The sequence below is a fragment of the Drosophila teissieri genome, chromosome 2L, assembly GCF_016746235.2.
Source record: "Drosophila teissieri strain GT53w chromosome 2L, Prin_Dtei_1.1, whole genome shotgun sequence".
NCBI lineage: Eukaryota > Metazoa > Arthropoda > Insecta > Diptera > Drosophilidae > Drosophila > Drosophila teissieri.
In genome coordinates this window covers 14,050,979-14,069,084 of record NC_053029.1, presented here as the reverse complement: position 1 = coordinate 14,069,084, position 18,106 = coordinate 14,050,979, and the positions used below count along the sequence as shown (strand labels likewise).

Sequence of the window (18,106 nt, the reverse complement as noted above, 5' to 3'; positions counted from 1 at the left end):
CCGATCCACCTTTTCTCAGCGGGGTGAATACTACCTCCGCGCTCGCCCTCTGCGGCAGATACAGCAATTTTTTCAAGTATTTCTTTACGGCTGTATCAAGATGACGCAGCCGGGATTTCGGCCCAACTGGATAATAAATTTGAAATTTCCCACTAAATTCAAGTTCACAGATAGTGGCCAGTGGCGCTTGGGTCTTGCTCAATTGCACCGCGCAGTGGCTACTCCACAATTGAAGCCAAGGTCAAAGGTCGGGGTGCGCACTTAACCTATTAACGCCATTATCATTGGGCCACACAGCGGTAAAAAATGTGTTACACTTGCGCTCAACTAGGGCATGAAAAATTCAATAAAACCGGGCTTTATTATTGTAGCTCAAAGTGAGGAATTCAAACTGGCGCCTAGAATAAATGTTTTTCAATTTAAACAAATGTTATCATTTAATAGCACCTAATGGAACAATTTATTTTCTATTAAACAACAATCATCACAAGTGGAATCCATCGGCTAATTGAGCTACTCCTTGATAAACTGGTCGATGGGAACCAGTTCGAATGCCTCGTTGAACATTCGCAACAAAAGGGGTTGCCAATACTGTCGGGTCTCAGGCAGCATTATGCCGTAGATATCGCGCCAATACTGATTAGCCACATTCAGAGCTATTTGATCTGTAACGAAAAATAATCACCAGCTTTAAACAGTGTGTTGAGTACACAGAAAACTGAAAACAGTGCGTAGAGCATTTAAACTGGTTTGCCTTTAGTTTAATAGGTTAGACTTAATGTCAATCTGTACTGTATCTGTATATACATATGTATGTATGCACATATGTCATACATGAAAATGAAGTTAGTTTGATTAAATACATAAATACGGCACCTAACAAAAATGTTTGGAATGTACCTTTTAAAGTTATCTTATTGCTTTGTAAATCTTTTAATATATATTCTAGTTAAATAAGCGGTAATTGTATTAATGCGGAATCAATTGCTACTTGCATTGACGTAGGACTTATAACTGATGCGAAGTGCTTACGTATTTAAGGTAATTAACTATTTATGTATGCACGAGTAAACAATAAGGCATAGTTTTCTGTACTATTCAACATGTTCTAAAACACTTTAAAAGTTACATTTACAAATGACCCATGTGTAACCACCGAATTTAGTTAAGTATTTAATATTTTCTGCCTTAAACAAACACTTTGAACTCACCCAGTTCTGGATCTGCAAATATTCCGTTTGCCTTGATGACCAGATCCCGAATCTTTGGCTTCGTTTCGATATTCTTCATTCGGAAATACCGATGGCCATCCTTCTCGTAGATCTCACCATCGGTCAACGTTGTGGCCTCCACATCCACTGCAAGCGGATTGATAAGTAATTACCAAAAAAGAGACTAAACAGTTTACTTACTAAGCGTTACGTTAAAATCACCCTTGGGCTTCAACTGCAGCTGATTCACCTGCATGTCGGCCTTATAGCTGCCCACAATGTTCAACTTGGGCATTTCGGTGACCAGACGGAGTTTCACCTTGTCGCCATTGAGTTTCACGGACACCTCTTTGGCCCGATTGGCGGAGAAGCCGTAGATATTGGCATTCCGAATGGTAATCCGACCATTAACATTGCCACTGGTGTATTGGAAGCTGGTTCGGTTGAGGTGCAGAGGTTCGTAGGGCTCGATTCTCAGCTCTGGATTGCCGTCTTTGAGGCGCGGAGTCAGTGTGTTAAATATCTGCTTGACGCACTCCCCCAGCTGATTCTCCTCAGTCGAGCACTTTGGCAAATCTTCAAGGCGAAATGTTGTAGAAAAAGCGCATAATAATATATGATATTCCTACCAGCAAAGTAGTTTTTATCCGTAGGAGCCGCACTCGCTCCCAAGGCCAGCAGGCTGAGCAATCCAATAATATAATACATTCTACCACTAAACTATATCCTTTTTGGGACTCGAATCTGACTTTCAACCTACTGCTAGAACGTTAAACTACAACTGAAGCTCCCAGACTGCAAGCCGAGCTATTTTATTCTCCAAATCAGCAAACTACGACACAATGCAAGTTAGAATCTAGCTTAGTATATTTTACTTGTAAATCAGAAACATTAGCCGGCAAGCAGCTAGACTTTGACTGAATGCCAAACCGGCTCGGTCTGCCTGATTTATAATGTCGTATTATTAAATGGAAAAATATATTGAAGGTACTACAGTAAATGGCAACGATGATTTGCCATAAATTTATTTACTAATTACCTAGTACGTATACTAATAATGGGCTGCCGATTTTGGCTATTTATTGGTGACATTGACATTGAAGGGCTGCTGAATTGGGCTTAAAGAAGTTTCGTCATTAAGTTAGTCATATTTCAAGTTAGTTGTGCTATGAACTTCGCAATACATTATAGCTAGAAAGTAAAATAAGATCTATTATATTCTGGGAAGCTTTAAGTTAAATTCATTTTTTAATGCCATCAAATGCCGTATGAAAAGTTATACAATTAATTCCATTAGTGTCTTGAGTTATTGCTTATTGGATAATTACTTAGTGATTTAATCCAATAGATTTCCATCCGTTGGGAGCAATAGTTCGATTTCCAACTACTTATAAACTAATAAAACATTTCAATTTATTACCTTTAATGTGATTTTTATAGCACCCCTTTTTTCAGTCTGCAACTCAAGCCCTGTTTAATTGATCATGACATGTAAATTGACGCATGATTTATTGTTTAGAGTGAGTGCGACCTTTCACATAACTCATGAAAATATGTGTATAAAGACAAGAGAATTAAAACGTTACACATTCACAATAGGATAACCGGCAAACATAAAAAACAATTAGAATCTTCTTTAAATATTTGATCAGTTATATACTAGCAAATTATGGACTGCAGCACAATATTTAGGTAATTGTATCTTTATTTTGGTACAAACTATGTTAACACCTTTAGTAGAACAGATGAATCCGCAGGATATAAATAGTAAATCAATATTAAAGTTAGGTATCTCAATTCTTGGTAACAAGCATATCAAATGGTAGTGCAGCAAAGAAGTCATTGGTGGACTTCAAGATCAGGGGCTGCCAGGTGGCCAATGTCTCGGGAAGCATGGCCTCATAGAGCTGGCGCCAGTACTGATTGATAAAGTCCAAGATGACATCGTCTAAACAATACCATAGCAGTTAGTAAGTACTATAACATAGCAGATTGGAAAATACTTACTCAGCACCGGATCGGGAACTAGTCCATTGGCGTAGAATTTCAGGTCACCCACCTTGGGCTCAGTCTCCAGTTTGGTCAGGCGCAGATAGGTGTGGCCATCACGCTCGTAGAGCTCGCCAATGGGTCTCGCCCTCATCGCGACATCAGCTGCGAAAGAAAAAAGCCAAGCAAAAACAAAATAATAATTAGATAATATAAACAACTTATTGAACACACAATGTGTCTATCCAATCTTTATATGACTTAATAATGCTTTACAAGTCACCAGTTTGATGCAGTTACATGTGTTCTTCAGAGTTACTTACTCATGGTAATGTTGAAGGCGCCCTTTGGGTTCAGCTTGAGGTCGTTGAGCTTGATGTCCGCCTTGTAGAAGCCCTCGACGAACATTTGGGGCACGTGCGAGAGGATCTCCATGCGCACGCGCCCATCCTTCAGCCGGAAGTTGACCTTGTCCACGATGTTCTCGCTGAGGCCGTGGACCACGACGTCCTTCATGGAGATCCGTCCCTGGAGCAGGCCGGAGGTGTAGCTGTAGGAGCTCTTCCCCATCTCGAAGGGATCGAGGGGCGGGATGTTCAGCTCGCTGATGCCGTACTTCATGCGTGGCGTTATCTGCTGGAGGCCCTGCTTGATGCACTCGCTGATGTTGATGTCACCCTCGCGACAGGTCGGAATATCCCCGGCTGCCGAGTGCCGAATGCCAAGCAAACAAACAAAAATTAATTGGTGAGCATGGACCTTGACATATTTAGTTCAGCATAAAACACGTTAGCCATATCGCGTACGATCGATGTGCCTATGATCAGAACGTGACATTTTCCTAGCCGAGAATTTTCAGTTCGCTTAAACGTTTCGCTGCTCACATAATTGTCAACGTCATGCGCAATTAATTTGTTGATTAGATTTGATTTTGTCCGCGAGTTGAGTGAAAATTCCTGCATATAATTAAAGAGTTTTGTTCTGGCTGTTTTCGAGTTTCAAGTTCGTCTCGGCAATTTCCCTATTGGTCTACCTTGGGAGAAGTCTGCTCTACCGGCGGAAGTTACAAGTGCGGACAAAAGACTTAAGCGGCGAACTTGTCGTATATTTTTAACTTCTCCCATAAAAAAGCTATATTTAAATGTACATCAGCAAGTGACGCGGTCGGCAATATCGTATAAAAATCACATGTGCAATTGTGGCCTGAGGTAATTCAAATGGCTATGTGTTTATTTCTGGCCAAAACTGTTTGAAGACAATACCTATCAGCGTGACAATCTACATTTTATGTTTGTCATGGTCTGTCTGGGCTGAAGTCAGTATGCCAAAGAACTATATTTAGATACCTAGCATTTTGTTGAATTAATAAAAAGTGTCTTGAGAATTAAAGCTCACTTCAAGGACAATTTCTGCACATCACGTGTTACTTTGGCATAATTTATATTTCTTTAGCAAAGTCTTTTCTATATAATATTCTGTTTATTATTCTGTTGCGATGCGGAGAATAAAAATTTCAATCTTATCTATCTCATTTCCATATTGAGTTTTACGAAACAGGCTTCATGAACAATAAAAAATCCTTAAAATGGTCGGCCAAGCTATTAAATCATTTAGTGAAAACAAGAGAATTTTGGTTTTTAAGGCAATGCAATATATAGGTAATGTATCATCTAACGTTGTGCAATGCTATTGTTTTAGGAATATCTGGGTTCAAACTTTGACTGTCAGATGCTTGAATTGCTTTGTTATAAAATTCACACACAGTTGCGTGCTTCACATGATTATTGCTATCACGAAGTCAATTTGTATGTTTCGAATTTTCTATTTAACTGATAATCACCAATATAACGACTGCATAGCAAGAGTTTACTAAAGTGTCGAATTAACAATTTGTACTTTTTAAATTATTGGAAGCAAATTTGAAATATTTTGTAGAACTTACTTATAATTCTAATTTTTTATTATAAATGAGCATCTCAAATCTATATTAAAAATTGTGAAAGAAATCTTTGCCACTTTTGGTGTAAAAGGTGTTTCTAGAATATGGTTTTGAATTAATGTATGTTGTTCCTCTATTACTTTAACACGTATTTGGTTTTAATGCACTTTAAATGCAATTTTTTAATTTCCATGCAATTATTGTGTTTTCCTTATTTCTTAATATAATAATCGCATTTTATTTTTCACGTATAATGACACTCACGTATTTCTCGAACTGGCTTGAACTCAACTGGTGGCAATTCTATATCCGCTGCCAAACACGAGCCCGCCATCAGAATTAGAGCAACAGCGCCAAGGATACGAGCCATTTTGATAGTTTGTTTAATATATAATTTGATAAGTTAGATCAAATGATGGTTCGATTGACTTTTCGTTCGGTGAAGTTATTCAACATCCGATAGATAGCCCTGCCTGACCGATGCAAATGCGAGTCAACGTCTGAGAGCTGCGATGGGTGGCGGGCTTTTATTTATGGGAAGAAAACAAAACAAATCCAATCAAATCGAAATTGCAAAGGCAAACGCAAAATAAAAAAGAGGCACAAACACAGATGCTCGGCATTAGCAAATGATAGGGATTTTGGGGCGGAGCGGTAGGCGGGCGGTGGGCGGTGGGTGGATAGCAAAAATAGCTTGGAACTAATCGCCGTCGCAGCTGTAGAAAACAAAGCAAATGCAAAAGTCAATAGACAGTCGACAGTAGACAGTATACAGCAGACAGTAGTGAAATACAAACGACATTATTAAATTCCCCCGTAAAGTCGTGAAGTGGAAGCCACCCAGCCATCCGATTTGACTTATCGCGACCCCAGTGCGACCCGACTTACTCATCACATAACCGCCTACCAACTACCGGCAGCTGTCCCAGGCGATCCGACTCGCTGTGGATGCTTCCTCGACTTGGTGATGGATATGGTTGTGATGCTTGTGGAGATCTTGGTCCCAGGCGGCTAATTAAAAGGTACCACTTAATTAGCTGTCTCGGGCGCTTGGGTTTGTTGCCATATCGTGCGATATTACACAACTAAGATTTCAGAAAATGAAAGGCTTTTAAATTCTTTTAAAGATTACTGTATCAATTTATAAGGCTATAATGAAAACTACTCTTTATTGTATCAATTTATAGGCTATGAATGCTCAAATGAAAACCATTCTTGCTGTGCTTCCAAGCCTAAACATTTTAAAATACTATCACCACTTTGATAAGTGAGAACCTATTATATTTAACTGAGTTTTCATTCGACTTGCTCACATGTCGTGGCCTAGTAAAATATACAATGGGTATGTATGCCTTAAAAATTGAAACGCAAAGCCTTTTACTGCCCATTTCCCTCACACTCGTCTTTACAAAGTAATGAAAGTATAAATCAAACAATAGATGTCAAGCGTGGCCGTGTTAACAGCTGTGATGCTAATTCTCCTTTTTGCACCTTTCAGCAATATTTGCAGTGCTTGACTAGCAAATACTTAGTCACGTGCGTCAAAGCTTAAAGGGCTGGAAATGAGTCAGACGAAAAACCTCAGTTCTTAATTGACAATCAAATAAGTAGCTTATTTAGCGTAGGCCAATGTTCGAATAGAAAATCTCCAGGAGCGTTTTAAGATCTATCAAGTGACCTGGCACAAAAGAGATAAACGCACCTTATCAGCAGACGTAGACTGTCTACAAGAAAGTGCCCTTTTGCAACCCCAAATAGACGTCATCTTATCGTCATCTTCGGCATTAAAGTGCAAACCCAAAAATGGCACTCCGAGTTCCAAGAACCGATATCTAAAAAAAAGAAACAACTGGAGAACAAAAGATCAGTGCCACACACACCTTATCAGCAGCAGGGCACCAAAGGAGTTGGACAAATGAGGCCGCAAAACACTTTTGGAATAGAGCAAAAATTGAATTGAACAAGAGTAGCCCAAGAACACATGTATGACTTTTACAAAAGGCGGCGACATTGAAAAACACAGCAGATAATGGATTTCAAAGAGGAACAAACACGAATTGAATGAACCAGACAATCGATGGGCGCGCGTTTCGCCACCTACTGATCCGGAAAAACTCGGATTGTATTGTATCTGAAATTCTAAAGATGCCAGCAGAACGCACGCAAGAATAAACATGACCAGCAGATAGGGATGCCCAACGGGCGGGCTTACAAGTAGGTAAGTGGGTTGGGATGGGATGGGATGGGTTGGGTTTGGATTTGAGTTTGGGATTGGGTGGCTGTACGCGTGCGCAGGCAAATCTTGCGGGTTTATGATCTTGTTTTCGTTTTGCAAAAAGAAAATTCGGCGTCGATTTGTGTAAACAAAGTTATAAAAGTTGGGGGGGATTACGAGAAGCGGCAGATAAGGCTTTCGCCATATAAGCTAGTGTGCCAGGCCACAGGACAGCACTCAATCGAGAGACTTCGAGAAGAACACACACACCACACCATACCATACCACAACATACAACGCAACATACAATGGAGCACCATCACATCTACCGCCACAAAAAGTTCGACATGGCTCGCAAGACCGAGAATTGCGATTTGCTCCTCAAGGAGGAGCTGATCTCCCGGAGCGGCACACCCTGCACCAGTCGGAGTCCGTTCGATGAGGCAAATCAGTCCCTCAGCTTGGGATTCAGTGACCAGGATGCTGACTTTCCCCCGCTGCCGAAGCGCCGTCGTTTGGGATCCTCATCCTCCAGCGTTTCCTACCACTCAGCCAGTCCCATCATAACCGAGGCCATCCAAGACATCTTCAAGTACCACGTCAACATGGTGCGGAAATTCCCCAAGAAGGAGCGCACGCCGAAGGATCAGGAGCGCCGCAACAAGAACACCATTGCCTGCAGGATGAGTCGGCGGAAGAAGAAGTTCGATGACCTGCAGATCGAGCAGCAGTACAAGGAGTGCTCCGTGGAGCACCTCAAGATCGCCGAGCAGAGTTTGCGCGCCAGGGTCTATCTGAATCACCTCAAGCAGCTGGTCAAGCAGGACGACCACCCGCTGGTCTCCGCTAGGAGAGCTCCGGAGGAGAATACCAAGAGGAACTTTAGCATCGACTACCTGATCGGCGGCATTAAGCAGGAGAATGCGTAGACACGCCTACCTCCTTTTCGGATTGTACTATATAGTTAAGTATTACTGTAATGCTGTTATTCTAGTAAGTGGTTAAGCTTCTTCAAGAACTTGTAATGCTAGAAAATGTATCATATAGCATAAGTGCCCTTAAAGGTTAAGCAGGAACTTCTTAATAAATAAAATTGGCAAATTTAATTTTTAACGTTAATCGATTCTGTATCGTGGGCAAGTCAAAGCTGTCTTATATTTTGTAAAAAGCAAGTGTAATGCTCTAAGTCAATGACCGTAATTTTTGCAAAGAAAATCGCTTCTCCTTTTGCTTTGCATGATCTTTAATCTTCCTTCAATAAAGATTATTGGCATAAAGATTAAGTTATAATTACAGTCACAGTCTTAAAGAGCAATCATTATTTATCATCTGGTTCAATAGCTATTTGACCACATCTACCAGTGGCAAAGATGATGTGCTCATCTAATAGCAAAAAATAATGGATGTATAATAGCTTTTGGTCATGTCAATCTCGCTGTTTGCTAAACTAAAGAAAATATTAGCTTCAAAATTATTTCCTAAATTTAAAACTATAAAATATTCAATTTGAAAATGGTTAAATGTGGGTATCAGCACACCCAGAGTCGCTGTTTTAATGCGTTATCCGGATAGGAACGGCAATCTTAGTATTGAATGTTTTTCGGATGCTGACAATGACGTTGATATGACTTTCCGTACCTATTTCGCGGTGAAGTCATCGGAACTGGCCAATAAAACCTTTTTTGCAAAGGCTGTTCGCTAAGTGTCATGGGCAATTAGCCGGTTCTTGGGCCAATCGTTATTGGTAACCCCATGGACAATTGCCCCATGGAGCAATGTGGGATATCGACGGACTGGGCAGCCGGTCGGATAAAGTTCACTGGGTATTAACCCTGCACCCTGGTCAAACCACTGGCAGCACAGCAGTGAACCGATCGAAACCGCAGCTACGGGAACGTGGGCTTACAAGTTAACTACTCCTATTCCCGTCTATCACTCACCTGTCATTGTCGCACTTAAAGTTAAGCTAAACACTTTAGCTAGTCGCGGCTACGACATTTTCCAATCCATAGTAATCGAATTGGTCACGCTAAAGGCTTTCACTTGCATAACCCCTAACCCCTGTGGAAAATTTTAATGTATTAATAGGAATGGCAAGTGATATAGTGCTCCTATTACCTAAATCCGATTAGGTAATTTAAAGCTACAGGCAAAATCAGTAAATCATCAGTATATATAGGCTATACACACTACTATAACTAATTCAGAATATAATACGAAGCAGCAGTAATATAAAACACAATATAAACTTTAATAGCATTATTAACGAAACAACAAATTTGGTATACTATGTGAGAGTGCCCGCTCCCATTAGCGTGCATCATTGCCACCTGTGGACGCATTGGTGTGCACGTCAGTTGCATCATTGGCCGGAGCACCACTGCCACTCGGTCCGTGGTCCATCATGTCGTCAACGCTCATTCCCTCCTCGGATAGAGCTTCCTGCTCCGCCTCCAAAGGCGGGTCCAGAGCCTTGACGATGTTCAGATAGTACTGGTTCTCGGCATCCGAAAACATTTTGAAGGGCAAATCCTTGCCCACGATGGCCACATTTGTGGTGAGGTCTTCGGTATCATCGTGTCCCAAGGATCCCCGAATGGCCTGAATCGCATGACATATGAGTTCATCCTTGTCGCAGTTCTCAAAACTCTCCATGTTCCGCTCCAAATAGGTGCGGGCACTCTGCGAACGGGAGCCAATGGCCATTGCCTTGCAGTTGAGCACATTGGCCGTGGGCATCACCTGGAAGATGTGCGGTCCCTGCTCATCGTAGCCAGCCACCAGCATGCCCACGCCATAGGGACGCCGATCATACCGCTGGGTGGTGGCCTGCAGCTTGTTACCCAGATTGGCCACCAAGCGGCGGATCGGAAACTCCGCATCGTAGGAGTGCCGGTATGCCATGCACTCCGTCCTCAAGTACTGGCACACCACGCGGGCATCCGCAGTGAGTCCTGCTATGGACATGCCCACGTGCCCGTCCACCGGCATGATCTTCCGCTGGAGCGTGTCCGTCTCCTTGGAGGTGCGGCACAGGGCGGCCAGCACGGCGTAGTCGCTGCTCTTCAGTCCCACGGTGGCTGCTCCCTGTTTCACGGCCTCCATGGCGTACTCCACCTGGAAGAGACGACCCTGCGGACTCCACGTGGTCGTGTCGCTGTCGTACTGATTCCGGAACATGGCTAAAAGTGTGAACAAATTCGTTGAATTATTTAAGTAAAATTGTTTGGAAATTTATCTAGCTTGAGTTAATAGTATTTGGAAAACTGATCTCACTTTCGATGTAATAGGTGTACCTATTTTATTTATAATTCATTTTAAAGAATTAGGTCACCATAAAAGGGCTTTAATGGATACCCAAGAAAAGGCAATTGCAAACTCAACATGCTTTCACTCTACTAAACTTGCATAATGCCTAACCAAGTAGAAAATCAACGGTTTATGAGGAAGTTCAAGTGATCAGATGGAGAAAACAAAGAGGCATGGACGAGCTGTTCGAGATGTTCGTCATTGAGTGCACCCGCCTGAAAAGCAGCCAACTGCATCGGGCTGTGAGTGAGAAATAAGAGCTTTGATTAAGTCGAGTATTCATGCTGCCGGGGAAGTCCCCTGCACATAATTAGCTCTTTGGCGCTTGCGCAATCGCTGCGAGCGCAGTTAATTACTTTTAATTTTCATTGATAGTACTTGGCAGTGTGTAGCGGCTGTGGTGGTCCGACTTCCTATGGCGCAAAGTGCTTGCAAGTGAACATATTTCCGTCGCGGCTCCAACAACCCAGTAAACCACTTTGCACTTGTACCATGCAGCCAAACATCAATTTCAGTTAATTGTCGAGTTTTTGTGGCTGCCTTTTGCTGTTTTCCAACTGGCCTAACATTGAAAATTGCATTTCTGCGCTTTGAGCAAAACTTTGTGCGCTTGCAAAACCCAGTCTCACTGGCCAATTGAACTTGAAGCTTTGCTTGGACTTTGACTATATCTCCGTATTCCCACATCCGATCTCTGTCAATATTAACCAACCGCGTTGAAGGCGCTGCCAAAAGCTTGGCCAGTCGAAAATATGGTTCTTTGTGGCGGGCCTGAACCTTGACGAAAGCCGCCTCGAAATGAGAACGCCATGAAAATTAGCAAGACAACAATTAGTTGAACTTTGGTGGGTAATGGCTTTGGGTAAATTGTTTCTCGGAAAAATCTGTCAATGCTTCGATGAGTCATTTACTCAGTGGTCAGCCCACCGAAAACTGCAGACTGTGCTTTCAGTACAGCCCTTTCTACCAAAAAGGTCTTTTGGCATTTAATCTAAAATTATATCTAAAATAATCCCAATTTGGTTTGACGTTTAATCAGAAGAGTAATAAAAATATTATTCAAATCATTTTTATTATTATTCAAATAATAATAATATTATTCAAATATAAACAGAATTTAGGACCGTGATCTGGAAATTGTAATGGTTTTATTATCTCCATGGTTTTTCAAGTCAAGGGGTTAACTAATAGTTCTTCAACTTGCATATTAAAGCTGATTTTGCTTACCTAATTCTTATTCAAGTATAAAATAGAATTATATATAATTCATAGCTGCGATCCCCTGACCTATTAATACGTTCAATAAAAATTGACGATTAAATTGCGAATTTCCCAAGTGATAACCCCCAACAACAAAACTGGTAGTTTAAAATAAATGTATGATATTCGATTTATTTCAAGGTCAACAATAAATATTAATAATTAGGGCTTAATGAACTAAATCACATGATTGGGCTATCCATAGTCGCTGATTATGATAATAGGCAGGTCAGCAGTGCTGGCCACCAAAGATGAGCATCTGCTGGGAGAGGGCCATCTGCTGGAGGAACTGCTGTTGCTGCTGCGGCAGGATGTGACCTGGTGCGGGATTGATGGCGCGCTGGAACACCGCCTGCTGGAGGATGTGGCGGTAGTAGAGGCTCAGGCGCACCTGCTGCTCCAGCATGGCGGCATGGTGGCTCCGGTACTGCTCGTACTGCTGACCCACTTGCTCCTCCTGGGCCTGCTTGGCCCGCCGGCTGAGGAGGCAGGCCAGAGTGTTTCGATCCCGGCGCATCTGCTCCTTGGGGCTTCGCTGGCGATGGGTCTGACTGCGACGCACCATGTTGGCGCGGTACTGGCTGACCGAGGATCCGGGGTCAGTGGGTTTGGCCATCGGTGACGTCTCCTTCTCCCTCTGCTGGTTTTGCTCATTATCCAACCAGGGTCGGAAGAAGCCCTGTGTCTGGCGGCGCTTGAAGATCGGCTGCTCCGACTCCTGAGTTTGGTTCTCCTTGTCGTGGTCCACATCCCGTTTCCGCTTGCTGACGGCAAACTTCTTGTGGGTGTAGATAGCTGAGTTCTCCATTGTTATATTTGGCAGATATGACTCAATAGAGATGTGGTGATGATGTGACTCGTTGGACGATCGCTTGCTGAATGATTGGCTTCCAGATTGATATCCTGGTTATATGCACAGTAGGTAGGCGGTACAGGTAGCCACATAGGGAAATCCATTTGTTTTGGGTCTGTCAACAAAGGGATTAGCGCATCCACTCCGCATTAGGTAATCGTCGTCCTGGATTAAGCTGCATATTTTATGACCTGCTCTATCACAGCGCTAATTGCCATCGCAGGATTGCCTCGTTATCCTTTTTTGTGGATTACCTGGACTATCGCACAAACGTGGCCACCGGAACAGGAAAATTGTGGACCGAACAACTGTTATGCAGACAATATATATTTTTTATTGACCTGCATGACACAATTTGTTGTGCCAGCGTGTGTGGTCCAGGGCCTTTGGCTCCTGGTTCATCAGCACACTTTGTTTTAATTCCCTGGAAATTCTCGAGGGTCCTTTTCCACACACTTTTCCTGTAGAATGACAGTGCATTAAATGACCTGCTTGGCGGTTAGAAGAATTTTTTAAGTCTGCTGGCAGATGCGATTTAAGTTGATGGAGGAGGAATTACATTAATGGAAGCCTTGGGAGGAAAATGTACTATGATATAGTATATAGTAAAATATACTACGATATATACGATATAATAATATAATACATATATATAATACATTTGTAGTAAAAAACTGTCCTAGAAATAATGTAGAATTTAAATGGTATTTTATGACCTCTTCTCGTACTATTTCAGTAGCAATGATGATGATGATTTCATTTTATTTAAATATAAAGGCGGATCTTATTGTCACCATGTTTTAATTATTTTCCAAGCACTTAGTTCGTTCGTTATGCGGATTTGTTTATAAATTAAATAATTAAATCCACCTGAAATAAATTGTAATTTTATTCCTAGTTTCCCACAATATGTCACTCGTGCCATATCGATTCAATCCTCACTTTAGTCTGGGCATGAATCACTAGCATTACTTCACACTTAAATTAGCAATGCAAATTGTAGTCCCAAGAAATTAATTACATAAAATGTATTTAATGTAATGTAATGACAGAAAAACCTAATGCGGTAACTTTATCAGATGATGCTTCCGCTAAATTTTGGTCTAGAATAAATGCTCACGATGTTAAACGGCGGAAAAGTAAAATCAGACTTCCACTTAAGATTCAATGCATACAATCCATTGTTTTCAGATCAATCGTTTCATTATTTTAGCACATCAAACGAAAGCGAATGATACTACTTAGGAAAAGTCCCAACATATAGATAGGGATTTGATCAGTTAGACCCAAACTGAAGAGTCAGGAATCTCAAAAATCTGGAGTAAAATTCCTCCAGTCCCAATAAATTTATAGAACAAGTTATTTCGATAACAATTTTTGTGTTTATTGTTTAGTCAACCAGATAAATAAATTAAACTTTAAAAGTAATCACAAGGCTATACAGCTTTTACAATAATTTAGAACGCTTGGTGCAGCGCCAAGTCTAAGCACCATGTCCACCCCTCAAGGATGCTGGGTGGTGGTCTGTTGGCGCGGCATCATGTGCCGTGGCTGCGTGGGAGGCAGTGGCTCCGTGGAGGCCATCGCCTGCTGCAGGAAGCGCACGTAGTAGAGGCTCAGGCGGATCTGCTGCTGCAGATTGGCCTCGTGCTGGATGCGACTGGTCAGGTACTGCTGCTCGATGAGCTGCTGCTGTTGCTGCTGGGAGCGGCGGTGGCGCAGGCTGGCCAAGGTGTTGCGATCCCGACGCAGTTGCTCCTGCGGACTGCGCTGGCGGCGATTGTGGTGGTTGCGCACCATGTTGGCGTGGTAGGTGGCATCCACTTGCGGTGGCGGAGGTGTCGATGCAGCCACAATCTTACGGGGCGGCTGTGGCTGCTCCTTCTCCGGGGACTCATCCGTCCAGGGGCGGAAGAAGCGTCGCTTGGGCTGTGGCTGCTCTGGAGTGCGTTGGACCGACTGCTCCATGATGAAGACCACATCGTCATCGGAGTCCGCATCCATGCTGCGCTTTCGCTTCAGGGCGCCAGTGAATTTCTTGTGGTTGTAGCTATCCATTTTAGATTGATATCAAGGAGTGGTGTTCGCTTTGCTGTCTTTGGGACGACTGTGCTGCCCCTCCTCCTGGTCATCCGTTTTATGCAACATTAGGTAATTGCAGAGCCTCCCACAAAACGGCACGGCCAAATGCCCAAGATTTTCCCATCACGTACCTGGGGATCGCACACGGATCAGGTATTTCCCCAACGCATTTCATTCATTCGCTAAAAACGGGACCAGAACTAATCGGTTGCTGTTACCTGAATCGGGAACAGGGAGTCCCTAATCCGCAGGCTGGCAATCCTCTCGAGGGTGTCATAAACCAGTTGTTGTCCTTGCCTAGTCTGTTTACATGGCCGACGATTTTCGACGGAATTACCTGTTGTCGGGCCGGGCCAGAGAAGGAATCTCTGTGTAGGATCTTTGTAATCTCTAATCCTGGCGCTCAATTCGTCCAGGCTGTCTGCCGACCCGCTTTTATTTCGGCCTCCTTTGTGGCACCTGAATAGCAGACATGCAGCAGTTTTCAATGCTCGATCCGAAAAACAAGCATTTATGACTTTCAGCTTGGCCAGCTGAAAAACCATCTCGCAGTTTCTGGATCTCCCGGCACAAATCCTAGAAAACCGGCAATTACTGAATGCTCCTTCTGGTCTCTGGTTTCGAGTCTGTGGCATTATGTCGGATTTTTCCGTTTCATTCAATGGCCCTTTGTCCATTGATTTATGCAGTCAGGGAACGAATATACTCGTATATATGGATAGTTCTCACATTTCACTGTTCCTCCGCCTAAGCGGATTTATTTCAGGTGGGCTTGAGACCAGCCCTCAAGGAATCCCAAAGTCAATAAGCAGCAGCGGAGTGGGAGTTGGTTATTTGTTCGGCTGAAGTATTACAGTGAAAGATTGTCGTATTGTTTGATTGTTTCCCTTTTATTATATTGATCAATTTTCATCTGTTCTGGAACGAGGAGAATCGATTGCATTGGCTTCTCGAAGGTGTTGTTCATTCTTTGAAGGGGAATGACCTTAGAAAGAGCTATAATATCCTACCAGGAAGTGCTTTCACCAATGACACAATTAAATGTTACCTTATATAATATTGAATTAACAGGATGGTGTATGGGAAAATAGATTCCCATATATCACTCTATGGCGTAGATCTGTTCAGCGATGGGAAATTTTGGCCATAAAGAGTTTTCTTTTTTCTGTGAAATATCAAGAAACGCCGTAATAGATTATTAAAATTTGTATGAGCCGGAATAACTTTAACTTTGTACGATAGCAATCTAATGTAATGTACACTATTTTAACCGAAAATTGTACGCTGTGCAGCTCTTAAATAGTTTAGGAGAATAAATTAAATCCCAAATTACTTCCAAAATAATAAGCAAGCGCGAAAAATTAAGTATATACATATGTATGTCTAAAACACACACATAAGCTATAAGTGTTTACTTTAAGGTAGAACTAGCATAATATACTACTCAATTAATAAAAGTGCGAATTACATTAAATCACACTCAAAGTTCGAAACATTAAAAAATATACATATATACATGTATGTTATGTGCATAGAACTTAAACGTTTATAATGACATCTGGTGAAAATTGGTTGTAACCTTTAAATTAATTTCTATAAGTTCAATAATTTAGCAATATTTTTTGTCTACATTAAACACTTAACACTTAAATAATAATCATACAAATGTTTCATAAGCATTATTAAACCGTACCGTAATTAAATTTAGTTACATATATTAATTTAATAATTTATCAATGTTTTAAAGTCTACATATAAAAACAAATTTTCACATTTAAAACCAATATATATGTAAGTATTTAAAGACTATTAATCAGACAATATTTTATTATTAAAATGGAACCATTAAAAACCCGGTCCATGATTAAAATCGGTTGTGTTTCCATAAATATGACTCAGCTATTAACAAAAAGACAAAACTGATCTGCGCAATACTATATCGCCGTGAATGATCTCTAAGTAAATAAGTGGTATGCAACTTCTTAAGTCTTGAGAGTACTCTAAAAAAAATCTAAGAATGCGCAAGAAATTCCATGAACAGACTACGACGGACGCGCATCCATCGATTCGGGAAAATCCCAATAAATTTCCATTCAATAACCATTGTGACTAAGCAACGGCTGGCATTTTTCCGAAGGTAAAGGTATCCCCGGATACCCTGGACGAGAACTTAATGAGGCAGATTAGCGGTAAGCGAGATAAGAATCCAGATTCCGAAGCGTCCAGCCAACTTGGCCATCATCAAAGAGTGGCAAGCGCAGGCGCTGGCCAGATTCAGAGGTAGAAGACGGTTCTCGTGAAAGACTCCAGGGAAATTTCCAAGAAAAACCGGACGGACTAGGCAGACACAATAGAAGGTGCGAGCAGCGCGCTGCAGCAAATGAAAAATTAATTACAAAGGACTTTCGGATGAGCAGGTAGTCGGCAATGGACACAGGTAGTATGGGTGTTGTCGAAATCCTTTTCTTCTCCTTACGACAATGCCAACCTTTTGTCAACGAAGATTTTCCCATAAACAGGGCGCATGTTCGCTCTTAATGATAGTATTTTCAGGTAGGACTCCTGATCCCGGTAGTATAAAAGCCAGGTTGCGCAGCAGCAGGAGCATAGTCGAGCCTTAACAGCCGTCGTGAAAACACCTCCATAAGCAGCACAACTAAAACCACCAGATCTTGAAACTCCAATCATGGCACCTTCGAACATGGATTACCACAACGAGTCGGAAGTCGGCGAGAGCTACACCCACAAGAAGTTCAAGACCGCGGGATATACGCACAAGAAGTTCGGCAAGAAGAGCTCCAAGGATATCGTCCCCACAGCCAACGCCACGCCCCTGTTCCGGCCATACGCCCTAAGCGAAAATACACCACGCAAGCGGCGCCAGGAGACGGAGCGCGAGGTTCTCCAGCAGCAGCAGCCATTGCACCATTATCACTCATTGCCTCCCACGCCACCCACCACACCACCCCAGCTCCAGCAACATCCGCTTCCTGTCTCCCAAGTTCCTGTCACCCAGGTTCCGGTCACCCATTCACCGGTCATCAATCACCAGGCATACGCCTACATGCTTCAAAAGCAACGCGCAGTGCTCCAGATGCGTCAACTGCTCAACATCAATCCGGATGCCAACACCTGGCCACTGGAATGGCGCCAGGCCCTCCAGGCTCTGCTGCAGCAATAAGCTTGATGCGCACATAAATACATTCAAAACGGAGTGATTTGCCTAGCAACCAGTGATATAGACCTTT

General features: G+C 42.4%; 6 protein-coding genes and 1 pseudogene across 6 annotated transcripts; 2 read left to right on the top strand and 5 right to left on the bottom strand.

The window, feature by feature from the left end:
• Positions 1-418: 418 nt before the first annotated feature.
• LOC122626088 (circadian clock-controlled protein daywake-like) lies at positions 419-1,999 on the bottom strand. Its single transcript, XM_043806213.1, has 4 exons — positions 1,841-1,999; positions 1,413-1,787; positions 1,212-1,358; positions 419-665 (listed from the first exon to the last, which is right to left on the bottom strand). Exons 1-4 carry the CDS (start codon positions 1,917-1,919, stop codon positions 514-516), a joined length of 753 nt encoding a protein of 250 aa, XP_043662148.1. The 5' UTR covers positions 1,920-1,999; the 3' UTR covers positions 419-513.
• Positions 2,000-2,916: 917 nt separating this feature from the next.
• LOC122623577 lies at positions 2,917-5,628 on the bottom strand. The gene is made up of 4 exons (XM_043802810.1): positions 5,404-5,628; positions 3,524-3,904; positions 3,219-3,365; positions 2,917-3,159 (listed from the first exon to the last, which is right to left on the bottom strand). Exons 1-4 carry the CDS (start codon positions 5,507-5,509, stop codon positions 3,005-3,007), a joined length of 789 nt encoding a protein of 262 aa, XP_043658745.1. The 5' UTR covers positions 5,510-5,628; the 3' UTR covers positions 2,917-3,004.
• A 1,713-nt stretch (positions 5,629-7,341) lies between these two features.
• LOC122626602 (protein Mabiki-like) lies at positions 7,342-8,283 on the top strand. The gene has a single exon (XM_043806919.1). It carries the CDS (start codon positions 7,663-7,665, stop codon positions 8,281-8,283), a length of 621 nt encoding a protein of 206 aa, XP_043662854.1. The 5' UTR covers positions 7,342-7,662.
• Positions 8,284-9,581: 1,298 nt separating this feature from the next.
• LOC122624711 (proteasome subunit alpha type-1-like) lies at positions 9,582-10,602 on the bottom strand. The gene has a single exon (XM_043804390.1). It carries the CDS (start codon positions 10,532-10,534, stop codon positions 9,665-9,667), a length of 870 nt encoding a protein of 289 aa, XP_043660325.1. The 5' UTR covers positions 10,535-10,602; the 3' UTR covers positions 9,582-9,664.
• A 1,550-nt stretch (positions 10,603-12,152) lies between these two features.
• Positions 12,153-13,178, bottom strand: LOC122619288 (annotated as a pseudogene).
• Positions 13,179-14,279: 1,101 nt separating this feature from the next.
• On the bottom strand, positions 14,280-14,834 carry LOC122611418 (protein PRRC2A-like). Its single transcript, XM_043784476.1, has one exon. It carries the CDS (start codon positions 14,832-14,834, stop codon positions 14,280-14,282), a length of 555 nt encoding a protein of 184 aa, XP_043640411.1.
• A 2,710-nt stretch (positions 14,835-17,544) lies between these two features.
• Positions 17,545-18,039, top strand: LOC122611451. The gene has a single exon (XM_043784555.1). It carries the CDS (start codon positions 17,545-17,547, stop codon positions 18,037-18,039), a length of 495 nt encoding a protein of 164 aa, XP_043640490.1.
• Positions 18,040-18,106: the final 67 nt, after the last annotated feature.